This window comes from Henckelia pumila, chromosome 4 (assembly GCF_033568475.1).
Source record: "Henckelia pumila isolate YLH828 chromosome 4, ASM3356847v2, whole genome shotgun sequence".
NCBI classification, from domain to species: Eukaryota; Viridiplantae; Streptophyta; class Magnoliopsida; order Lamiales; family Gesneriaceae; genus Henckelia; species Henckelia pumila.
The window spans coordinates 41,811,421-41,836,741 of NC_133123.1; the positions used below are offsets into that span (position 1 = coordinate 41,811,421).

At 35.8% G+C, this 25,321-nt stretch overlaps 2 protein-coding genes across 9 annotated transcripts; one reads left to right on the plus strand and one right to left on the minus strand.

Moving 5' to 3' along the window:
* LOC140863020 (inositol 1,3,4-trisphosphate 5/6-kinase 4) lies at window positions 1-9,448 on the plus strand. 7 transcript variants are annotated; one of them, XM_073266104.1, is made up of 13 exons: window positions 2-221; window positions 888-923; window positions 1,702-1,900; window positions 2,138-2,164; window positions 2,354-2,427; window positions 4,732-4,800; window positions 5,452-5,654; window positions 6,432-6,585; window positions 7,314-7,427; window positions 7,905-7,967; window positions 8,227-8,372; window positions 8,479-8,611; window positions 9,119-9,448. In XM_073266104.1, the coding sequence occupies exons 1-13, from the start codon at window positions 84-86 to the stop codon at window positions 9,275-9,277; spliced, it is 1,515 nt and encodes a 504-aa protein (XP_073122205.1). In that variant the 5' UTR covers window positions 2-83; the 3' UTR covers window positions 9,278-9,448. The 7 variants fall into 7 exon arrangements, with proteins under 7 accessions (XP_073122208.1, XP_073122205.1, XP_073122207.1 ...); XM_073266103.1 differs by having other exon boundaries at window positions 3-221; window positions 2,333-2,427; XM_073266105.1 differs by lacking the exon at window positions 2-221 and adding an exon at window positions 681-792 and having other exon boundaries at window positions 2,333-2,427.
* A 572-nt stretch (window positions 9,449-10,020) lies between these two features.
* LOC140863091 (U-box domain-containing protein 52-like) lies at window positions 10,021-14,175 on the minus strand. Of its 2 annotated transcripts, XM_073266248.1 has the most exons (12): window positions 13,989-14,175; window positions 13,646-13,764; window positions 13,436-13,554; window positions 13,109-13,335; window positions 12,974-13,025; window positions 12,744-12,859; window positions 12,601-12,659; window positions 12,226-12,327; window positions 11,727-12,143; window positions 10,825-11,580; window positions 10,412-10,505; window positions 10,021-10,298 (listed from the first exon to the last, which is right to left on the minus strand). In XM_073266248.1, exons 1-11 carry the CDS (start codon window positions 14,173-14,175, stop codon window positions 10,419-10,421), a joined length of 2,241 nt encoding a protein of 746 aa, XP_073122349.1. In that variant the 3' UTR covers window positions 10,021-10,298; window positions 10,412-10,418. The 2 variants fall into 2 exon arrangements, with proteins under 2 accessions (XP_073122349.1, XP_073122348.1); XM_073266247.1 differs by having other exon boundaries at window positions 12,601-12,859.
* Window positions 14,176-25,321: the final 11,146 nt, after the last annotated feature.

Genomic DNA, 25,321 nt, shown 5'->3' on the forward strand with positions numbered 1-25,321 from the left:
GAACTCGAATCATATAGTCTTGACTCAGCTTTTAAAAAACGAATATAGCATGCAAGAACACTGTAAACGAAATAGCAAAAACAATGGGTGGAGTGAGGGGAATTCTGCTGGATTCATCCGTGCTTTTGTCCTCCGATGATGGCGATTTCAGCAGAGAAGCCTCGCTCCTCCCCGGCGCCGATTATGTGCTTCGCAAACTACGCTACTCCAAGATCCCCACGGTATAATTTTTGGGCATTATTTTAAAAATTTCCACTGCCCATCATGTAGTTTTTTTCTGAGCTTGTGCATTCATGCATCGACTTTTTTTTTGTTTTTGCGAAATTAGTGGAGTCTTTGTGATGTTCAGTTGATGGGTTTTGTGTTTTGATGGTTAACATGTTTCATCGTGGGATGGTGCGCTTCGACATGTTTAGTTTCTGTTTTTGGAGATTGTATTATATGGTATTTTGTATTGCTGCGATGTGCTAAGCGGTAATAGGATGGTAGTGGTCAAAGGTAGGGTCTTGGATTTCATTTCAATGCTTGCATATTTAGAAATTTTAAAAAAAATTAATCTTTCGATGGAGGTGGGCACTGTCTTGCTCGGTCCACTCCTGTTAGTGGTGGACAATATACTTAGGGCGATGAGGAGTTTGATTGACGACTTTCTTATACTAGTATCTGTAAATCAATTACCAGGCTCGATAGGTTGTTGATGTTGGTTCAAGTTTTGAAAAATCTATTTTGATGTTGTTTCCTGCTCAATCGTGAAAGTACTGTGCAATTTCGATTTACAAATGACATAATGAGGTGAGATCGCAGTAAACATCCAATTAGTGAGCATTTGTGGCTTTTTGTGTTTTAGTTTTTTGTCCTTTTCAGGAAATTGATGCCTTTCTTTTCAGGGTATATCTCATGGACTGGATCTTGCAAGCCCAAAGGTGAGGTTTCTTTAGCATACCACCTCAAAGATATGATTTCTTAGAATGATACTACCTCAAGAAGATTAGTTCTGCTAGTATAATTTGCACAAACTGTACCAGCTTCAGGAAAAATAATAGTTGTAGCTAAGATATTTTGGCACTGCAGTAAATAATGGCAAAAATGTTAGCTTGTTGAACACTTTATTTCCTGGTTTTTGGTTTGCTGAACAATTTTAGGTATCTGAAGTTTTAATGTGATTTTTGTGTTTTACCACATTGTCAATATGCTTGAGCCAGTGTGTCTTCTAAATTTTTAGTAATTCTGTTTTTTCATTAATTTTTGTTATAAATTATTATAAATAATGTAACAGCTTACAAGTTAATGAACAAAAGCAAAAATCTTTAGCTTAGTTTGACATTTATTAAGAGTTGATCCAATTTGGGTGAGTTTGGTATGTCCAAGGCAGATTCGAACAATATTCAAGATGGCTTAAAAGTTTCTAGAAACTGCTTGACTTTTTTGAAACCCTAAATAAGAATATGGACAGTTTATTGATATTTACAATAATTTTTTATAAGCTGCATTCTGCAAGTTTCAAAACTTTAAAGTTAAATAAACTCTTACAAGATATGCTTCGGAGTTTAATCAGTTTCTCCCTGCATTTATTCTGTCTTTCGCTTCTCATAGAGTAGGTATACTGAAAAATATATATGGGGACATTAGTTTTTTTATATAAGAGTGTCTATCATATGTTTCAGAATATGGGATTCCTTATATATTTTTGACTTGCTACAGATGTATCTTCTTCAAGAGACAGCGCAAACCTACTCCCTTGATTGTTTTGTCTTCAGCTTGACATCAGAGGAAGGGATATCTGACGTGGTTGCTAAAAAATGGGAGGACAATGGCGGGGATTGTATTCATGTAGTTTCCGGTTACAGGGAGGAACTCAGTCACAAAGGAAGCAGCTCTGGCTGGATGAAGGTTATTGTTGGTAATTTTATTAATTTATCTCCCCATTAAAGGATAAAGTTAGAAATTCTTGTTTTTCGCATGAAAAACGTACTGATCTGGAAATGGATTGATGAGGTATTGTTGTTGGCAATCAAAAGAGGATACCCAACCCCTAGTGTAGGTCACAAATAACTTTAAATCATCCCCTTTAAAATCATTTGTGTTATTCAAGAGTTATGTTTTACAATCTTATGTCGTTTGTTCTTTTTTTTTTAAGGATCCGGTGGAAGAAAATCGTCCACTGGTAAGCCTGATCACATCTCACGCCTGTGATAATTCTTGTTATTTCATCATTATTCTCAATTATCTGTTTTTTCTCATGGATGCAATTGTTCAGGATGTTTGGGGATCTTGTCTTGATCTAGCAGTAGCAAATTAACTCTTTTCTAAAAATGAGATACTTTCATTACAGATGGTGAATCTATTGCTGCAGCTGGGATGTTAAATATATTTTCTATTCACAAGCTTGAAGAGCTGCTTTTGTTGATCTGCCATTTGAATAAAAAGGTAGTTGGATCTTGTTCTTTTTTATATGATTTCAACCTGTTTTAAAATTTTTTGAGTGTAGTTTATTGAAATACTTTGTGATTTTTTCACCTTTACTGCTGTGAACTTAATCTTACATGTCATTTGATGTTTCATGGTACATCCTTTTCCCTAGAGCTTTCTCAAATTCAATTTGGCTTTTGAAGATTTGTGGGATGCATATGAACCTACATTCTCTCTGTATTACAACTCCACAGTCAGTTATAGACCAGTGTGATTTGATACTTCATATGTAAAGTACACGCTTTATTCTGCAGTCATTGGTGTGTGCTGTGCTAAAGCACCATGCACCTCAGTCCTATAATAGTGGAAAATTTGTCAAATAGAAGCCACAGCTGTCAGCTGTAAGATATAAATTGGTGAGGCTTCATCACGAGTTGTTGTTTGGAAGACCATATGGTGTTTTAATTGCTGTCTGATAGTTCGAAAGAGATGAGGGAACATTTTAACAAGTGAGCAACATTTTGTAGCTCATCTGTGAAACTATATAGTCAAACAAACTATGTTTTGTGATTATGTAATGTAGCACGTACATATGTATAAATATTTAAAAATTGATGTTTGATATCTGCACTAGACTTGACGGACAATCAACCAATTTTGTGGCTTCATATTTTTCTTTGTACTTGCGCTCATCTTTAATATACAGGTTTCTCTTTTCTTGGTTTTAGTTGTGTTGACAAAATTTATAATCAGAAAAGAGTTTAAGAGATTGAGCTTTTGTTTACTGTTGATATGATAAGGCAGTCGGTCTTTTCTTTGTCATTCGCGGATCTCTTGTTCGCATTATCGTTTCTTATAAAAAAAATCTTTTATAAAAGAAGATCAACAAAACGTTATGGATCGAAAAAGTTATGGGGTTTTCAGAGACAAATTGTATTTGTATGTGGGCAGTATTAACTTTCTAGCATATTGTTTTTATGTGGTACACTGATCTAAATGTAGTATGGTTTATTAAAAAAATATGAGTTCTTCTGCTAGTAACAACAATCACTTTTGGTACACTGTATATGGTCGCTACTTATATCAGTGTGAGGGATAAAGTCGCAGGTTCAGTTCTCATTCCTTGATGGTGGTCTGTGTGGTGGTCAGGCTAGTGGGAACCTACTCAACACAAGTTAGTATTTGTAAATTGTACCAATTGTTAAGTGAAACTTGAAAGATTATAAGGGAATATCAATCGCCCTTGATGTCCTCTTTGTCTATCATGTGACATATAAATCAAAACTTGACGATAGTGTTGCTTTACTGTTTAAAATATTAATTATTTTTTTTGATATATTAATTATTACACCACTACTATAAAGTAATATCAATTGGTGCTTGATGTCCTCTTTGGCTATCATGTGACACATAAATCAAAACATGTTGATAGTGTTGCTTTACTGTTTAAAAGATATTACTATTAAACCACTGTAATCGCTATAAATTCTGATACAATAGCATGTGATTGGGCCTACGTTGGGAATTTAATGAACTTTTCATGTTTATGCAACCCATACACATGCCTCACTTTACTTGAATCCAGACCTTAATTCTGGGAATCATCTAAATCCTTGAGCTTTATCAGTTGGCCACTTACAAACTTAACACCTACTGTTTTCTTTCCTTCTTCCCCTTTTATTGTCTATCCTCTTTCAGGCAGAAATTCTCTTTCTTGTCTAATGTGCGTGCAATAGGGAGCTAGTCAGCCGGTAGCTACTTAATAAGTTGTGAAACTAGTAACTCAAGAGAAAGAATGATAAGCAGACATATTTGTCCAATGGTACACTGAAATAGTTAAGGCTCAGTTATTTATGGGCCCGTATATGTTTATGATTAACTTTAGTCGTTTCTCTTTCTTTAATGTTCTTCCATATTTTTAGTTTATGTATTATTCTTTGATTCTTTCTTTATTACTCTTTTAGCCCTAAATTCGATTCATTTTATTATCCTAGTTTATATCCTTGCGGTGCTGGTGCATTTGTATTTGAGAGGGTATCTCTAATTTTTTCATCATAAATAAGCAATGGTCAATATTGCTGATTCTCTATGCTTGGGGAAGCCCTGTTACACATTCAGCTTCATCTTAGCTTCTGTTGACCGGCATGGCTGCATAGATAAACCGTTTTAAAGTTTCATTTACTAACTTTCTTTCTTGCAAAGGACAGACTGTTTAGAGTATTTTTCCGTGTTTCTAGTATGTGCTTGATTGTGAAATGCTTGAGTTTGTTATTTTTCAAGACAACTTTCTTAAAAAATTATTCAATATCTTTTGTCATGCAGGCCACGGATGCAGACGCCTTAATTTTGGGCTATGCAATGAAACCTTCTCGCGAAGAAGACTTTGCAAAGGTAGTTTTATTTGGCATTACAACTGCTGCAGATATTTTGAGAACTTGATCAAGGGTAGTATAAACTATAATGTGATTAGTCACAAAATAACGTCTTTGCCTTTCTGAGCAGAAACTTTGATATGCTTGTTTAAAAAATAACATTAATTGATAATGTCAAGTCAGAAGTGAAAAGTAAATACATAAAATGTTTTATTTGATTGCCTTTAACATGCTCCTCATTTTCTTAAAAGTAGACATCAGCCCAAATATCAATTAAACTTGTTAGTTTGTCTGTAAAATGTTAGAAGTGTTCCAATTTTTGAAGTGGGGGTGAAGTTTGACCCAAAGATGCACCCTTAGTCCCAGAATTTTAATAAATTATTGCCTGGAACTGATTATGGATCTGCACTATTGACTATACAAATTAATTTACTGAGAAAATGAATTATTTTAAAGCTCTTTCTCCATATTGTTGTCAGTAAATCTAAAGGAACCTGGAGGAGTATTTTCAGTTGTCTTCAGCTTTCCCATCCCCACCACACAACCCACTTTTTTTTTTCTTTTTTTTTTTTTTTTCAAATTTCGGTTCCATTAGGTGATCTTAGGTTGTGTATTCTGCTGATAACGATGGTTTAATCATTGATTCTTACGTCACCACTCTAATATGCAGAGAGGCGCCTTTCCGTTGTGTCCAACGCAAAATGGACTGATTTTTTTGCCTCTTAGTTATGTACTTCCCATATTACCTCAGTTGCAAGAAGTTGATGCGGTTATTCATAAGGCAACCGATGAGATATTGGCTGTTGACATGAGCAGTTCATCAGAAATCTGTAAAAAAGTGACTTTCACTAAAAATTTACAGGAGTTGCAAAGGTAACATAATGTTATGGTGTTCTTTTTTTTGTTGCTTACAAGGTAGCGACCTTTGCTCATGGAACTCATTGCTAGAGGCAAGTGATTTGCTGGCAGCTTGCTGCCATTTTCCAATGTTTCTATTTAAAACATTCGGTTCCTTGACTTCTTCCCCTATCTACTTGTTGTAGCACGATTGCAGTTTCCAGCCTACAGTCACGAGAATATTCTGTATTCAAATTACAGGGTTTTATGGTATTCTAGAGCAAAGTTTAACTAGGCTTTATATGTTTTGCTAGTGGACTCAATTTCGTTACAATTTAAGGAAAAACAACCTATATGTGATTTGTATCTTGGGTGGTGTATGTTGAATTTCACAAGTTAAGAATGAACTCTCATCAGTTGTTTGTTGTTCCCTCTCGAAGATGTAAGTGAATTCCTGTTAGAGTTCAGCATCAGTTCATATATACACAAATTTTCACTGGCAGTTAACATATAAAAATATGTTTCCTGGCTGTGATCCTAGTGATATTTGATGCTAGGTTGGATTTACTTTACACATCTGAATTACTTGTTAATAAAATGTCATGGGATTCAATTTAGAAGCATTACTGTACTTTGTTTGAGCTTTTCCTTACACTTTTTTTTGTACTTTCTGCAATTTGCCACAAGAAGCAACTACCCTTAGAAAAATTTCCACGAAGATGAAGAGTAAAAGTAAACACTTCATAGTTTTGTGTCCAATCCCTTGTACTTTGTTATCAACAGAAATTAATGTAATACAATAAGGCTTTGCAGGTGTATTGAATGCCAGATGAATTGTTGTGTGATTGACCCATTTAACAACATTTTCCCTGTATTGGATCGGCTGAGAATTCAACAGATTTTAATTGGCTTGGAAGCTCTCAACATTCAAGGCCGCTGTAAAATCAGAGCCCCTAATTTTCTCAAGGTCATTTATACTTTCGACATATCTCTCGTTAGTGTCATTTACTTACTGAGATGAGCGTATTAAACTTTTAGTACTGAGATTGTACTCTAATAAACTTCAAAGGCAACCAGCATGGTGCCTACTTACACTTTATATTTTTTATTCCTTACAGAAAAAACACCCCTCAGTAACTGATAGGGTTGCTTTTTTTAAGATAAAGCAGCAACACATGAGAGTAGGACTAGTTTGTACCACATTCTTGGAAGCATTATTGGATTAGGCATTCTCTAGGGCATTTCCTTCATGATAGATCATAGATGTGAGTGCAATGAACAGTTTAATCTGGAATGATGACTTAAAATGTGTCATAGATCCAAATGAGCTCGTCCTACCTTGATGATAGCAAGGGAGACCAACAAATCCAACTCAATTGATTGAAGGAAAAAATGTTACTTCTTACATAATCCCAATTCTCGTAAAATGGCCTATAGTTCTGATGTTCGATCAGGCACGAACAAAGTCGCAATGAGCCAAATTAACCTACCCTTGATGATCCCTGTTGATGGCACCACTTGAAGATTCCCTAAGGTCCCTGAGCACCCATCTGTGTTAAGGTCATAACATATGTCTTTTAGGGTTTAAAGACAAGTACTTTGTGTCAGTTGTAGTGCCTAAAATTACTACATTTTTTATGAGACTTTATGAAGCTTTACCAGCACTCTAGTTTCATTGAAGCAACCGATCTGCAGGTTGATAGCTTTGATTTGCCAAATTTGGAACAAAAGCTAGCAGAAGCAAAGTTGTCTCTTCCAAATATAGTTAAACCTCAAGTTGCTTGTGGTGTTGCTGATGCTCATAGTATGGTATGTTCACATTTTGCACCAAAGTTATCAGAAACTGAAAAATTGAATGAACTATGCTGTGATTTCAGTTGATTCTTTAATGTGATTGGTTGCATTTGGCAAATCTGACTTGTGCCATATTAACTTCTTTGTTTTCGTGAAAAGTTATCTTGTTACCTTATGACACAGCTCATGCAAGTGATTAAGGATGATAAGGAAACTATCATGCCCTTGTCATACCTATCAGGCATACCCTATAGGTTTTCTATCCTATGTCATTATCTCAAAGTGGAACAGTGTAACATTCTCCCACAACCCCTCTAAAGTGTACATCTGAATTTATTTAGATTTAAGAGAGCGGTGAAGGAGCATTATAACCAAGTAGAGCATGATTTAATAACTTTTGGTTGCTGGACATTGTCTTTATGCTTCTCGTATTCCGTTGATTCTTTTGCAGTTTACACTTTTCCCCATGATATCTGGTCTTTTTGGTTGCAGGCTATTGTTTTTAAGGTAAATCATTACAAGGATCTCACTGTTCCTCTTCCAGCAGTGGTGCAGGTCAGCGGTTATGCTTGAGTTGCCAAGTTTTGGTTAAATATAATATCTTTTGCACTTATAATTATAAATTCCACTGAAAAAAGGCTAAGCTCATTTGTAACAAAGATGAGAAATTATATTGCTGTCCCATTCCATTACCGACTATAGGGGTTTTGGTTTTTGATTTTAAATTAAACGTCGAAGTTCTCCGAGGTTCATCCTATGAATTTTTCTTCTGGTTATACTGGCTCCCTTCTAAAGTAAGTTGTGAAATCAACAGGAATACGTGGATCATTCCTCTTTGCTCTACAAATTTTATGCTTTGGGTGGGAAGGTTTTTTATGCAGTCAAGAAGTCGATTCCCAATGCAGTTACATTGATGAATTTATTTGCTGAAAATGGACTGAAGCCGTTACACTTTGACAGGCACTGCCAATTTTCTTTTCTCTTTGGTTTTGCTGTTACAATCCCAATACTTATTTTCTCCTACACAGAGCTTTCAGGCAAATGTTGAAAACTCTTTTCTTTGCAGCTTGAAGTCTTTGCCCACTGCTAAAGAACAAATTAATTCTGATAATCATCGCATTGATTTTGAGCTGGTCACTTCTGCAGCAGATTGGCTTAGAAGAACCCTTGATCTTACAATATTTGGCTTTGATGTTGTCGTGAGCTACCTTTCGTATTCTTTAGTTCTGTCCTACTGCCATCAAAATGGACACCATAAATTCCTCTTTCTTTTATGTATATCTATGTGTGCCTATATATAAATGTATATATGTATGTATGTGAAAACACGAAAATGAATGTAGGAAAGGACCTGAAATTCTGTGGAAATTAGAACAATCGAGAAATTAATCTATTTTCATTCCGGGCTGTGTCCAACTATTTATCGTAGTTTCTACCTGGCTTAGCTGTATTTATGTTGTGATGAAGTATACCCTACTCAAGAGGAAGAGGTTTCCACTTGATCTTATTTTCCTTACTGGACTCCAATCTGTTAATCTTTAAGCTTGATCTTGTAAATTCATGTTTAAGAAAATACACGATTGACAACTTGTGTACCATTTGCACTTGTACGGGTTACTTGATCTCAATTATTTCTGAGTATTGCTCTAGGATCTTCGGTTTCTCGATTCCTTATTTACATTTTCTTTTATTTAATGGAACCTCAGGTTCAGGATGGCACAGGTGACCATGTCATAGTGGATGTGAATTATCTTCCATCATTCAAGGAAATCCCTGATGATGTTGCAATCCCTGCCTTTTGGGATGCTTTGAAGGAAAAGATAGTTTCGAGAAAAAAGAATGAACTATTTACAGAAACCTCTTAGCTATCTTCATATTATCTTATGATTGATGAAGCAGATGGAAATTTCATTTTGGATTGGTGTGAAATATGGTAAAAATCTGTTTAAACTTGGGATTATTTTAAGATATGCTAGATGAAAACAGTGTAAGTTATATATCGCTGAATTATATAAATTTGACATGATTTAAGTATACTTACATGGGTCTCTCATTTAAGTTACACACCATATAGTGCAACTAGCCAATGCAGTGCATGTCACCGTGTGTTGTATGCCAATATAACAAAGAAAAGGGCCAAAAAGGACGATTCGTTGCATTAGGGGCAAGATACTTACTCCAGATCTCTATTATTATGAATTCATCAGCATGTTTGGGAAAATCTCTGGAGCAGTTCGCGAATTTCTAGACGTGGCGAATTTCAAGATGTGTTATTGTAGTAACTTCACTTCCTAAAATCCAAGTGTTTAAAATTAAGTCAAGAGAATCGTTTCCATTTATCAATATACGGTGAAGCCTTTGCATTTAATGGAGATCCATATGATCTAATTAACTCAGTTTTTACACCAATCCATGCTTAATAACTTCAATTGGGGTCAAACTAATTGAAATCATTATTCTTTTTCTTGGGTTATTAGCATTTGCCATTCTGTCCTCGTATTCTGAGTATGCTCTCTTTTTTATGTTGTATGCCTGTGGATGAAGTTAAAATGCATAATATGAAAGCCCCATACTAACTATTTACAATCAAAGTGTGACTGCACAAGCATAAATCAACACACTTAATTTTATTCCAACTATAAACAAAGGCAATTGGAAATCCTTTTGCTTGTCCAGGAACAAACATCAACATCTCTAGCTAGATCTGTGTTTCATAAAATAAGCTTCATAGCATTTTTAGCTCGAGCTTGATTTTGTCTAATATAGTTATGTCATAAATAATTACTAAAATGAAAAAATAAAGAGGCAATTTGGCAATTGGTTGTTTGCCTATTGTTTTCCAAGATTTTGTCTACTTTCCCTCTTGCGAGCTTTAGCCAGCGATCTCTGTGGAGAAACGTGAAAACATGGAAAGCAAGTTAGATGCCATGAGTCATCTTTGCAGAATAGGATACTTGCTGGTTTTGAAGATTAGTTTCATATCACATGTACATATATACCTTATGATCATAGCCTTTCTGGTAGAGATGCATAACTTGAACACTCTTTTGGATTGTTGCCTTCAAAGTGTGGTTGGGGGTCACTCTTGATTGGCTGCATAGATTTTTGCAGAAATTTGTAACATTTTTTAAATTGTAAGTTAGAAAACAAACCAAGTTTACTAAATTTAGATGTCCCCTAATTTGATGGAGAAGAATTATATTTTTTTGTGGAATTGAGTATAAAGTGTTGTTTTTTTACATATTCTTGGACCTCTATGAAGTGGGCCAGTGGCAATGAATACCATATACCAAAGAACGGTTTCTGGCAGATACTGAATAGTATCCCCTCTGAAATGATTCAAAATGAACTTTGTTTCCAAGTATAATCAGTTGTGAAGAATTGAAAGTTGTAAATGGTGCAAGTAACTGACCTTACTAGTAGCAGTGAGGTTGTGACGCGGTGGAGTTGCGCATGTAGCCACAAGAAAATGAGTCATGTTTTCTTCAGCAAATTCTCTCAATCTATTAAGCTCTGGTAAAACGATCTTGCCAAGGTCTGGTCTATCTTTCCGCCTTAGTTCTGAGCATTGGATTGCAAGTTTTGCAATTGTTAAAGCCTCTTCCACAGGCCAATCTGGAACCGAAGGATCCAACATATCTGCCAATGTCCCCTTCTCAATCGCGCGTGCAATATGGTGAGTTAAGCCCATTGCTGATTTTGCAGTTAGTATTTGTAGAAGCACGACCCCTAACGAATATACGTCAGATTTCACTCCAAGCATGCCAGTTTGCTGGTATTCAGGATCTATATAGCAGAAAGTTCCAGCTGTTGATGTCATTCGGTATTGTGTTACATCATCTGCTACATTAGGAGGGACGAGTCTTGCCAAGCCAACATCACCAATTTTGCTCACGTAGTTCTGGTCGAGAAGAATGTTTCCCGGTTTGAGGTCTCGATGGACCAAAGGCTCTGGCTTTGTCTGGTGGAGAAAGTGTAGGCCTGTGGCTATCTCTGCAGCAATTCTAAACCGAAGTTGCCATGTGAGGGGCCGAGTGTTCTCTCTCCTGAAAAGACGATCATCCAAGCTACCGTTGGCCATATACTCGTACACTAGACAGCCGTATTCGGGGCAGGCTCCGAGAAGCAGGACCATTTGTGGATGTCTCATGCAACTTAGCACTTCAACCTGCATTATAAAAACGTTTTCTTTTTTGTAAGAAATGAAAGAACATGCTCTAGAATCACCACTATATCATCAGAAAGTGTAACAGATAACTGATGTGTTTCTTGGAAAATGAAGCTCATTTGCAGTAGTACTTTGTTAATAGTTACCTCTTGTTGAAACTGCGATCTTCCCTGAGCAGCATCGGGACGCAAGACCTTTATTGCCACCGGAGTATGATCAAGGTGACACTTATAGACGGGACCATAGCCGCCTTCACCAATTTTACGAGACTCAGCAAAATACTCGGTAGCCACCTCGATTTCTTCAATGGTGTATCTTCTATATCTTAATGGTGATACGCTTATTGCTCTGTCCTCTTCTGAATCTTGAAGTGCGCTCATTTCTATGCTAACTCTTTTCTGGGACTCCAATTCTGCAACTCTCTGAGCTGCTTGAGCATTCTCCATGGCTGCTTTATATTTTGCTCTCTCTTGTTCAGCAGTCATTCGTGCTGCTTCTTCTACCACTCGAGCCTCTTCTAGTCTTCGTTCTTCTTCCAATCTCCACCGATTAAGCTCCACTGCCTGTATATATATGTAAACAAAGATCTGAAAACCTATACATACTGATGTAAAATAATCAAATCAAATGCCCTTGATATACAACCTTTTGTTTAGCAGTTAGAGCTTCCTTACATGCAGTGCTGTACATATCCATAGTTTTCTGCAACTCTAGCTTTAGCCTTCTCATTTCGGCTTCAACGTCATCCTGGATCATTATTAGAAATCCCAGAATACATTCTAGCGTCAGATTTAAGAATAATAATGAGATTATGAAGTGTATATGGCACGATTTTATGGTTATAGAGATCATCTGCATGTAGAGTTTCAGTCTTGTAAATCCAGTTTGTGCATGTTTTATTACATATTACACAATTTCTGTTGTTTAATTAATATACAGCAACGATCAAACAATACAGCATTGGTTTATATGACCGTGAACATGTACCAACATCAACCATCAAGATTCAAGATTACTTACATTTTCGAGCGACGATGACGAAAAATCTGTGAAAGAGTTTAGTTCACTGCCCTTAGCCCCTGAGCGGATTGATCCCAAGCTACTATCAGAGCTGGTTGACACTCTCGAGGTCCGACTTGAGTCGAAGTTGTCGAAAAGCGCACCTGAAACTCGATCTGTGCTTGGCCTTTCAGAGCTTATGAATGATATATCAGTATCAGCTTCTGAGAGATCTCCTATCCACTTTCCTGTGTACCCTCTTCCCCTTTGAAATGGAGACCTGTATAACGTATACATATGTTAAGGACTTGGAATTTTCCATCAAGAATTGTAGGATACTTGAATGGTATAAAATGTTAATCTCTTGTATTAAAATAGAGGAACGGAATATTACCTGACTATATCAGTCTCATCAACTGCAGATTTTCTTGGTGTCTTTTCTCCCCCTGTTCAACGTTTTCACGAGCTTTATCTACCGAATATTCAATTTCAAAACATAACATTGTGTGTGAATCAAACAAAGACGAACCTCCTCGCATACTGGGCAAACGCTTGGGGTGTTCGTCTGCAGCAGTAATATTATCATTAGCCTGCCCCGGCATTTGGTTTATCTGTGCTGCAAGAGGGGACGTGAATGGCGCGAGACGAGAAGCGTTTCTCACGGAAGAGATCTTTGATTTCGAGATGACATAAACTGTGCAGAAATCCGGTGCTCCCTTGGAGACACTGGTAGGAATGTCTACTGTTTTCAGACGTCTGTCAAAACAACCACCAGAAAAAAGAACACAGATGCACCTTATTCCGCGTCGAGCCCCTTGTAACATGATTAGGTATTGAGACAAGACCAGGAACTTACTTGATAAAGCCATGCCGGGATGCACCAAGAACTAAGTTTTCGATTGCACCATGCGCGACGTATTCTGTTATAGCTTTCGGTACATCGGTGTCCTCCAGCACCACATCAAAGCACTGTATCTGTTGGAAAGAAACAACGAACAATTAGATTCCTGCGTAACAAAACTATACCACTAGTCGGAAACCAAGAGCAGCATTGATTCCAGCTTACATCTTTCCTGGTGCAGAAGCAATGGAATGTGAGGAATAGCTCCTTGGTTTGCTTCTCAAGAACTTGCTTATAGGCACTTGCTGCTCCATTCAGATCATGAATTGCATAATTGTTCCCAACTGCATGCATTCACATCATTAAAGATAAGTCCTCTTCATATTAAATGAGAAGAATTACACGCAAATATCTCAGTCAGATCGCCAAAGAAAGGCGTCGAGGCTTTGGATTGCAACATGCAATCCAAAGAAACAACAAAATATGATAAAAACAGAGTAATTGAAACATGGGATGGGTGAGGAAAAGTAGGAGGATCGAGTACGTGCATGAAACATAGAAAACGTACGCGAAACCGACGAGGATCGTTGGACGACGTGAATGAGTATGATGGTTTGGCCTCTGGTGAGGAGATTCTCTATAGCCCATTTGAGTGCATATTGGCTCCCTTTGTCTTTGTCTAATGCTACTGCAACAAGGCCATTGCGGCCACCCTTTTTCCCCATTGTGCCTCCTTTTGCACTTGGGAGCCACATTTTTCACTCACACATAATAAATATTTTTGACTTTTTATAGAAATTTTCCACAACTGAGTAAAATTTATGATTTTTATTGGGTCCCTTTTTTTCTACCTTTTGGGAAAGTTCGGATGATTCTTTAATTGTATATTTTGTTGGTTGACTTATTGGAAACCATTGAAGCAAGAAACCAATAAATGGTGAGCCAAGAAATTCTCATTCCTTTGCGTTGGTGCCACTAGTTAGATGAGTGACCAGAAAAATAGTAGGATATATTATATTTGGTTCCGAACCAAGTTCAGAATAGTGGCGAGTGGCGACCAAATAAAATATAGTGGTCTTAAATAAATTCTTTCTATGAAGAGTCAAAGTGGCGTGAGTATTTTAAAATTTCAAAAAAATTGTTTTTTATTTTTTATTTTTTGGTTCATTAATTACTTGTCTAACTCTGACTTTTGTCTAGATCTATTAAATTTTCAAATTGTGATTTTTGTACAATAATTTTTAATTTTTTAACATAAAAAATTAGTGTACAAAACAAAACTTTGAAAATTTAATGAGTCAAAAATCAAACTATTGGATGTGATGAATTGTGCATCCAATAGTTGAGTGACACCTCATGGTGAGCACATTGGTTGGGATATATATATATATATATATATATATATGAGTTTTGCTATGCTGCCCACCTCATGTACCCACCTTCATGTCCATCTATGAGGTGTCAATCATCCAATGGATGAGATGAATCATATACAAATGGTTCATCCAATGGATGAGTGCCACCTCATAGGTGGGCATGGAGGTGGACACGGGAGGTGGGCAGCATAGCAAAACTCTATATATATATATATATATAATGGTCAACTTTATGAACTTGGGATATATATCTTTGTTTTTTTCACGATTAATGTTGTGAGGGAACATTATATATGGGCAGATTGTTGACAAATTATAGTCGAAGAGCACTTTGAATACAAAAATTGTAACTTAAATAAGTGTTTAAATAAATTCAGTTTTTAAGTGTTTTTTTTTAAATAATAATAATTGCGCATTTGGATAAATATAAGTGCTTTTATTTAAATTTTTAAACATAATTAGAAGCAAAAGCAAAAAAAAATAAAATTTATAGCTTTTAAAAAAAATACTTTTAAAGTGTTTTTTTAAGTGATTTTTGTAATAAAACACAATAAATTTTAAGAAAAATATTTTTTCATGACTTCTCCGACCAAACGGCTCGAAGTGAGAGTTAACTTTTCGTGCATTGAATTTGTTTTACTCTCCGCGGTTAATATAATGGAGGATTAATGAGTACGAAAAATAAATTGAATTAAATTTGTAGTAAAAGATATTTAGGGTGTAGAGGAAAAACAAAACGGACGATGGAAATTTATTGTGAGTTTATATATGGATCATATAAGAATTAAATATCCAATTAAATTAGTTGTCCATATATCTATATCTATTATATTTTATTATATAAAATATGAGCATACTATATTAACTACTTTTGAAGACATCAAAATACATAATTCATATCTATTATCCCATTAAATCTGGTCACCACTCACTTTATGTTTTGCTTTCTAAAAAATACATATAAAAAAACTTTTATTTTTCACACGCAAAACATATATATATTTTCACTAGTTAAAATAAAATCTCATTGACATGGGGTTAAACAACATCATACACAAATGTGGCACCACTTCTAATAGTGTAGAAGCAAAAACATTCCTACAAAAATAAGGAAAAAAAATACATTTTTGTCCTTTAACCTTGTATGTAATTTCATTTTTTGTTATCATGTTCTCAGCCAATATACATCTTGGCACAAATCTTACTCATTTTTAACTGATTTGTTGACGTGATATCTGAAATGCTAAAAGTGTCTAACGTCACAATTCACACCAACAATTTGCGGTGTTACGTCAGCACCTCAATGAAAAATGATAATTAAAATAGGTTAAAAAAACACGTGCAAATAAAAATACAATGAATGAATAGATAAATTAAAATAATCAACAATCAAGTTACATCATCATAAACATAAGAAAAAATTGTAATGTTGGTCCGATAATTTTGTCAGTTTGTGATTTTGGTCTTTTATGTTTTCAGATTTCAATTTTAGTCCTGTATGTTTTATTTTTGGCAATTTTAGTCCTTTTTGGTTGAAAATACTGATGTGGTACTACACACGTCAGCTCCACATATCAGTTTTTTTGATAATTTTAATTATTTTTTATGTGACGCTGATGTGGTACTACACACGTCAGCTCCACATATCAAATCAGTGTTGCATTGGTGTCACATCAGCGTCACATAAAAAATGATTAAAATTGTCAAAAAAACAAAGATAACAGGCTAAATGAAATCTAATAATATAGACGACCAAAATCGCAAAAAGATAAATATACCATATTAAAAAAAAAACAATTTTCCCTAAACATAATATTTCCCACACAAACATTTATCCATGCATCATGATGTCAAGCTCGTATATAACTCAATCCATTGATATTGGTTTTAAAAAATAAATTAAGTCTATATCAATCCCAACAACATCCAAGCACACGACCCATACTCGAGTATATATATATATATATATGAATGTAGAGAGACATCAATTTTCTACATGTGGACTGTGGAGAATCGGTGGTGGTTCCGATCCTCTGGGAATGCATAGACAAACAGGCGCAGGCCCATATCTTGGGACGACGACGCAAAGTCCGGCGGGGCATCTGTAGTTCCCGCAGGCGGCATATAAGTAGCATATGTGTGAGCAGTACTTGTTAGTACAAGTGACTCCAGGGTATGGCCTCATATATGTGCCGTCTTTTTCGCATGTTGCGGTCGCGGCTCCAAAGATGATGCAAACCAAGAGCGATAGGACGACTTTCAACATTATTGTGTTGATTGTTCCCATTTCTTAAACTTTTTTTTTTTTGGAGTTTTGTGATGGGTTATATGTGTTGTCTTGTGTTTTCTGGAGGATGTGTTTATTTATAATCTTGAAATGGGACTGTTTTAGGTTAATTTGATTGTATGTGAGGACTATATATTTGTGGATTTTGTGTGTATAGGTGGAGGATATGTGGTGAATCACTTCTAATTATATTTGATTTGATTGTTAATTTCAAGTGAAATTTTAATAGATCATATATTCAAACCATTGACCGAGGGTCGGATTTGTATGATTTATGGTCGATTGGTGTTTAATATCATTTAGTTGGATTTATTAGTGGAATGAACGAATTTCGTCAGCATGCCATTTAATTGCAATAATAAATCTTTTTTTTTTTACGGAAAACCTTGTACTTTTATTATGAAATATCAGTCATCACAAGATTTATAAGTCAACTAAGAAAAGTCCCAAACACCCATAAAAAAGGTGTAGGTGATGAACAAGAAAATTTCGCTAATGCATGGGCTACTCCATTAGTTGTTCTCCGAATATGAAAAAATGACACTATGTCAAGATCCAATATTTGAGAGCTAATATCTGAAACACAAAGACCTGCATAATTAAGATCCCCCAAAACTCATTGTAACAAGAAGCAGCCATGAACTGTTCTGATAGGATCGAACACGGTGTGTAGAGAGAGGGTGAATACACACTTTTAAAATATTTTGAGCTACAATAGCTCGGTTCTTGAAATATTTAGCAACGATGAATTAAATCGAGTTTGGTTTTCAAACCAAGCGGAATACACTCGAAATAATACTTCTTAGAAACTAATTTAACATTTTGTAAATCATTTTAAAAGGATGCATGTTGAAATAATGAAAACGGTTTAGTTAAAGCATTTTATCAAACACTCTGAATGCAATATTTAGGTATTTTATCAAACACATAAAATGCTTAAACAATGTAATCCAAAACAGTAGCAATAAATAAATGCAAGAAATAAAGAGACAAGGATTTGTTTATGGATGTTCGGAGATTTTAATAACTCCTATGTCACCCCTTCTTCCTCCTCGGAAGAATCCACTAAAAGACTTTGATTTATACAACTCATTTGTACAAATCCAATCCGGTTTAGGACTTACCTACTGCCTAAAAAAGAACTCCTGGTATAACAACTCAGTTTCAGTCCTAGACTGATGATAGAATAAGGATGAATACAACTCGACTTCTTTTGCACAAGATTGATCCTTCACTGATCAAATTAATGCTTAGGCGTTTGTGCTTCAAATTCCTTGATTGGCTTTTAAGCTTTTGAGATTCTGAGATGCTCTTGTTGTAAACAAAGTGAGCAGAAATTACAACGCGAGAGAGTGTCTCTTTGATCGATCAGAATCTCTATTTATATCCTTGGATGTTAACGGTCATAAATTCAAATTGAATCTTCAGATAGGGTTTTGAATTATTTCTGTTGTATTTGTCACTTTCAAGAACAAATTCTGGAGCTGACATTTCCCTTTGCATCGCGGCACTACCTTCTGCAGAGTGTGTCAGAGTACGGACGATCTTATCCAAAAGTGGTATGGTAGTAAACTGGTGAGGGTAAACTGATGGAGTCAGTTTAGCGTAGCATTTCTGCCTAGTTAAGCAAGACAATTTTAGCGCGAGACAGTTTAGCTTCTGTAAATCAGTTTATTGCCTTTTCGTTTGGTCTTCTTTTAGATCGGTTGAGTTTCGTAATTGTAAACATCAAAACTTAATTTTCCAACAATTTCCTCCTTTTAGGTGTTTATCAAAACTTTGAGATAAGAAGAAATGAACTGATCTTTTTAAGTCATTCTTTATAAACTGATTTTGTCAAGTGCAAAATGTTGTCAAGACTTAATGAAAGAGTTGATGCCCCGTTAACCAACTTGTGGCTAAGGGCTTTGAGAGTCTCTTTTTGTACACAATCTTTGTTTAATATAATATACGTTCTTTAAATGGCATTCACTTTATCTTATTATTATATAATGATATACTATTGCTATTTTGATAAAGACCTTGAATAGTAAGATGAGATAGTGAATATAGAGAGATCACTATCATGAAACACATCTTATGTTCACTGTATATTCTAAACAGTTCCTAATCAATTGAGCCGTCCACAAATAAGGATAAGGATCGCTCGAGATTGAGACTAGCATTTGCGATGCCGAGTACCATGTTTCATTGGTATGGAACATAGAGATGTTCGAAGCATGCAAATGGATATTCATATGATGAATGATCGAACTACCCTATTCGGACTTTCCAAGTGGTTATCACTTATCGAGTGGATATAGTCCGCGGTTTTGGTTGTACACCATTAGTCCTTATTACTTGAAACATCATTGAGACTCTATATGCTAGTACTGTGCTTTGACTCGTTTACCGACTCTATTAGGGTCATCAGGTGTCAGGATTGGGTACAGTTACGACACATATAGGAGTCGATGCTTTGTTTTCAAGGATTCACCGCACACTTGCGAGTGTGGATATCATATGCAATCTGAGGAGATATTAGTGTGACGAATTTCTGGCCAGAGTACATGATGTGTTTTAGGTTACTTGGTTTCCTAGTAGCACATGCGATGTCACTATTTGATCTTCAAGATGCATTGCATAGTTATCGAATCTCGAACGACTCTCGATTTACCAATGGTTGTTGATTCGATCGGGATATATGGATGAAGGGACCGTACTGTACGCTAACCAAAATCTATTAGTTCTTGCAGGCACTATCAGTGATACCTAGGGAATCATGGGGCGATGTTGCTAGGCGCTCTTACCATGATTCGTTGGGTAAGTCGGAAATTGTTGTTCCGAGTCACAAAGAGTTGTGAGCCCACGGCTAGCTGTATCCCTGAACCATTGAGGGTCACACAAGTAATGGATTTCTAATCCCCGTTGAGATAATTAAATTTAAAGAGTTAAATTTAGTGAATAAAGAAGTCGGACTTCTTATTTAAGAATAGAGGGAGTAAGATTTCCTAAAATGACATAGTGATGGACATTTTTGGAAATCACTGAATTTGGATTCAGAAAATTTATCTTGACTTTAAAAGATGCAGAAATGGTTTCTGTGCACATTGGTGAAAATTGGTTTATCAATCTGAGTCACGATGAATTTTATATTAATTTCTAAACATGCGAGCTTTGCTTGTCAGGCTTGAACTTATGACTAATGGGCCCTAAGCTGTTAGCAGCCCACATTATAAATAAATTATTGCAGTGCAAAAATTACACACAACAGGTCACAAAATTTCGAAACCTAGAGAGCCTCCTCTCTAGAATTCGGCCGCCCCCTTCCCTCACAGTGTTCGAAATTCAGTTTGCAAATTTCTGAATTTGCAGTCTGATTTAACAGATCATATCTGTTCTATCTCATCGTAGAAACTTCTGATAGACTTTCTAGTGCAGTCTATCAGAGGGATTAAACTTCTGTTCGTGGACTTGATTGAAGAATTGTTCGTTCATCAGTTCCTGGGATATACAACAAGAGCAGATTAATCTGTTGGTGTCCATAATCTCGCTTCGAGATTTTAAGGTAAAATTTACATTGTTTAAATTTTATGTTATCAATTTTAATCGTAGGAACTTGATACCCATGATATGGAATTGATCCATATAATATTTTAAAACTTCCGCTGCAACGGGTATCACTTTCTTTTTCGATCCGGAGAACGACCGTGTTCCAACAGTGGTATCAGAGACAGGTTGTTCTCGGATTTTACGATTAAAATATTGTTCAATTGTACAAGCCTCGATTTTTCAGAAAAATAAAACAAAAAAATAAAACAAAAATTTAAGTTTTCGGGGGGCTGCCCGCTGCCCAGAGTGTCTGCGCGCAGTTGGGCCGCGGATGCGGCCCAGCAGCCCAGCGTGCTGGGCTAGGGCAAACGTTGCCCTAGCCCAACGCGCAGCTGGGCCGCGCCCAGCGGCCCAGCGAAGGGCTGGGCCCCCGGCCCGATTGTCGGGGACTGCCCGGGATCATCCCGGGCTGCCCAGAAAAACTTAAAATTTTATTTTTTTTTGAAATTTTGAATTTCAGCCCGTTAATTGTTATCGGACCCAGTTTTTGGCCCGATTGAAAATTGTTTCAGTTGGTCCACGAGGCAATGAGTCAAAATTGTTTGAGCCCAAAATTTTTAAGAAAATTAATTTTTGGATAAATTTTGAATTTTGGAAATTTATAAATTTAATCCAATAAATTAAATCTTTAATTATTAATTTTGGTACAATTGATAATAAAATATGATTTTATGTATAAAATTGGATTTTATATGTAAAATATGATTTTATGGATAAACTAGATAAAATATGATTTTATATATAAAATAAGATTTTATGTATGAAATATGATTTTATCTATTTAAATTTTATTGCCATTGCATGTTATCCAATGAATTAATTTGGAATTAAAATTATTGGATAAGGATGATCGATTGCCATGACCAATATTATAGGTGTATGTTAGGTTGTTTACATTTGGTTTTATTATTGTTGTTGTGTTTTATTATGAAAGAGTGGGTGCCCGGTGAGCCAACTTGTGGCTAAGGGCTTTGATGACTCTTTGTATAAACAATCTTTTGTTTAATATAATTTACACTTTTATTAATGGCAATGACTTTATCTTTCTTCATATTGTTATATTGTGATATACTATTATTGTTTGATAAAGACCTTGAATATACTATAGTGTATGTAAGATGTGGTAGAACATGGGGATGTCTATCATGAAACACATCTTATAGTCACTGTATATTCTAAACTGTTCCTAGTCGATTGAGCCGTCCGTTAATAAGGATAAGGATCGCTCGAGTTTGAGACTAGCATTTGCGATGCAGAGTACCACGTTTCATTGGTAGGGAACATAGAGATGTTCGAAGCATGCAAATGGATATTCATATGATGAATGATCGAACTACCCTATCCGGACTTTCCAAGTGGTTATCACTTATCGAGTGGATAAAGTCCGTGGTTTTGGTTATACACCATTAGTCCTTACTACTTGAGACATCATTGAGACTCTATATGCTAGTACTGTACTTTGACTCGTTTACCGACTCTATTGGGGTCATCAGGTGTCGGGATTGGGTACAGTTACGACACATATAGGAGTCGATGCTTTGTTGTCAAGGATTCACCACATACTTGCGAGTGTGGATATCCTATGCAATCTGAGGAGATATTAGTGTGACGAATCTCTGGCCAGAGTACATGATGTGTTTTAAGAAATGGTTTCTTAGTAGCACATGCGATGTCACTATTTGATCTTCAAGATGTATTGCATAGTTATCGAATCTCGAACGACTCTCGATTTACCAATGGTTGTTGATTCGATCGGGATATATGGATGAAGGGACCGTACTGGACGCTAACCAAAATCTATTGGTTCTTGCAGGCACTATCAGTGATACCTAGGGAATCATGGGGCGATGTTGCTAGGCGCTCTTACCATGATTCGATGGGCAATTCGGAAATTGTTGTTCCGAGTCACAAGGAGTTGTGAGCCCACGGCTAGCTGTATCCCTGAACCATTGAGGGTCACACAGAGTAATGGATTTTTAATCCCCGTTGAGATAGTTAAATTTAAAGAGTTAAATTTAATGAACAAAGAAGTGGGACTTCTTATTTAAGAGTAGAGGAGTAAGATTTCCTAAAATGACATAGGGATGGGCATTTTTGGAAATCACTGAATTCGGATTCAGAAAAATTTATCTTGACTTTAAAAGGTGCAAAAATGGTTTCTGTGCACATTGGTGAAATCGGTTTATCAATCGGAGTCATGATGAATTTTATATTAATTTCTGAACATGCGGGCTTTGCTTGTCGGGTTTGAACTTATGACTAATGGGCCCTAAGCTGTTAGCGGCCTACATTATAAATAAGTTATTGCAGTACAGAAATTACACACAACAGGTCACAATTTTTGAAAAAACCCTAGTTTTCTCTCTGACAGTGGCCGCCCCCCTCCCCTCTGCTCAGGAAAAATCCAGTCTGTGAATTTTGAATTACAGTCTGGTTTAACGGATCAAATTCGTTAATTCTCTTCGTAGAAACTTCTGATAGATTTTCTAGTGCAATCTATCAGAGGGATTAAATCTCTGTTCGTGGACCTGATTGAAGAACAGTTCGTCCATCAGTTCCTGGGAGATACAACAAGAGCAGAGCAATCTGTTGGTGTCCATAATCTCGATTCGAGATTGGAGGTAAAAATTTATAATTGTTATTTAATTTTTACACACACAATTTAATCGCAAAGTTTTGATACCCATTATGGAATCGTTCCATATAAATTTTTTAAACTTCCGCTGCACCGGGTATCAATCTTGATTGATCTGATCGCCGCGTTCTACAACACTGGTATCAGAGCCAGGTTGCTCAGATCAAGCGATTAAATTAATCGATTGTACAAAAAAAAAATTTTTAAGCCTCGGTTTTTGAAACAAAATAAATTTTTTTAAATTAAAAATTTTTCCGGGCAAAAACACGGGCAGCGATTGGATCGCTGCCGGGGGGGGGGGGGGCCGCGACGTGATCGCTGCCCAGGGCAGCGCCGCAGCGATCGTCGCTGCCCGGCCCGAGCCCTTTGGGGCGCGGGCAGCCCGGGAACGTCCCGGGCGGCCCGCGGAAAAATTAATTTTTAATTTTTAAAATTAAAATTTTAATATGTTAAAATTCTATTTTTGGTCCGATCGAAAATTGTTTTTGATTGGTCCACGAGGCATCGGATCGAATTTTTCGAGTCCGAAAATTTTAAAATTGATTTTTGGATAAATTTGAATTTTTGGAAAATTTATATATTTTATCCGTTAAATCAGATTTTATGAAATTAATTATTTTTGGTACAATTGATGATAAGATATGATCTTATGGATATATTGAGTAAAATATGATTTTATGTATAAAATTGGATTTTATATGTAAAATATGATTTTATTTGATAAAAAGATAAAATATGATTTTGTATGTAAAATAAGATTTTATATATGGAATATGATTTTATCCTTTTAATTTAAATTGCTATTGCATGTTATCCAATAAATTAATTTTGAATTAAAAGTTATTGGATAAGGATGATCGATTGCCATGACCAATTTTGTAGGTGTATGTTAGGAATTTACATTTTTTTTATTGTTATTGGATTTATTAATGGGCCTGGTTTATGGCCCAATATGAATTGTCATATATAATAAAAGTGGGCCTGGTTTATGGCCCGTTCCCACCCCTTGAAATGTATCCCCTACTTGTCATGGTTATTAATTGTAAATACATTAGACTTAGTGGGAGTTGAAGATTTGAAGATGGAGGTGGGCCCAGCAGACAATAAAGACAGAAGAAATGTAAATTGGAAGCTCAATGTAATAGGATTGCATTGCATATTGCATATTACCTAGGATTGGACTAAGACTCGTGATTGGCAACCACGGGTCGATTAGAAATGGAATCGATCATCTTATATAATATGTGATATTATTGTTGTATGCATGTTTTAGACTAAATTGTGTGAATCCGGCAAGCATACAAAATTTTAAAATGATGAGACAAATTTTCAAAATTAAAATCCCTCATTTTAAATATGATTTAAAATTGATATCAAGATAAATAAAGGAAATTTAAAATTGTTTAAATGTTCCTACCTTCCATCAACGATCAATGTATGAGATGCTATCCGCGGATATGATCCGGCTCATATTATTGGGGGGGCCCGTTCGTCGAAAAGCTGTACATTGGATCGACACATGTTGTAAGTTGGGTGGAACTCCCATGGGATCGGCTCATATTATTGGGGGATCCACATGGCGACCGTCCATCACAACTTAATATTGATGGGTCATCTTGACATGTCACAATAAATGGCGTCATATTATTGGGCCCTTATTGGACATGAGGTAAAAACGTGGAGGTTGCTTTGGAAGCAATTGGGCTCTACCTTTTGAAAATTATGGTTGTCTGATATTATTCGGGACCATAGTTTGTCAATTGAACTCCATGTTCTCACTAAGGAAAACAGTTTTCCGTTTTCACTAGAGGGTAGTGAAATCGTTAAAATAGTGGGAGTGAGATTCATAAAATAAATTTCGCCTATTTTATGTCTTAGTAAATTAATTAAACAATCACTGATATTTGTCTGTTTTTTTTTCAGTATTTCATAAAGATGAATTCGCGTAATCCACTTTTCTCAATCCTCGAACAAAATAAATTGACTGGCGCAAACTATACGGAATGGTTCCG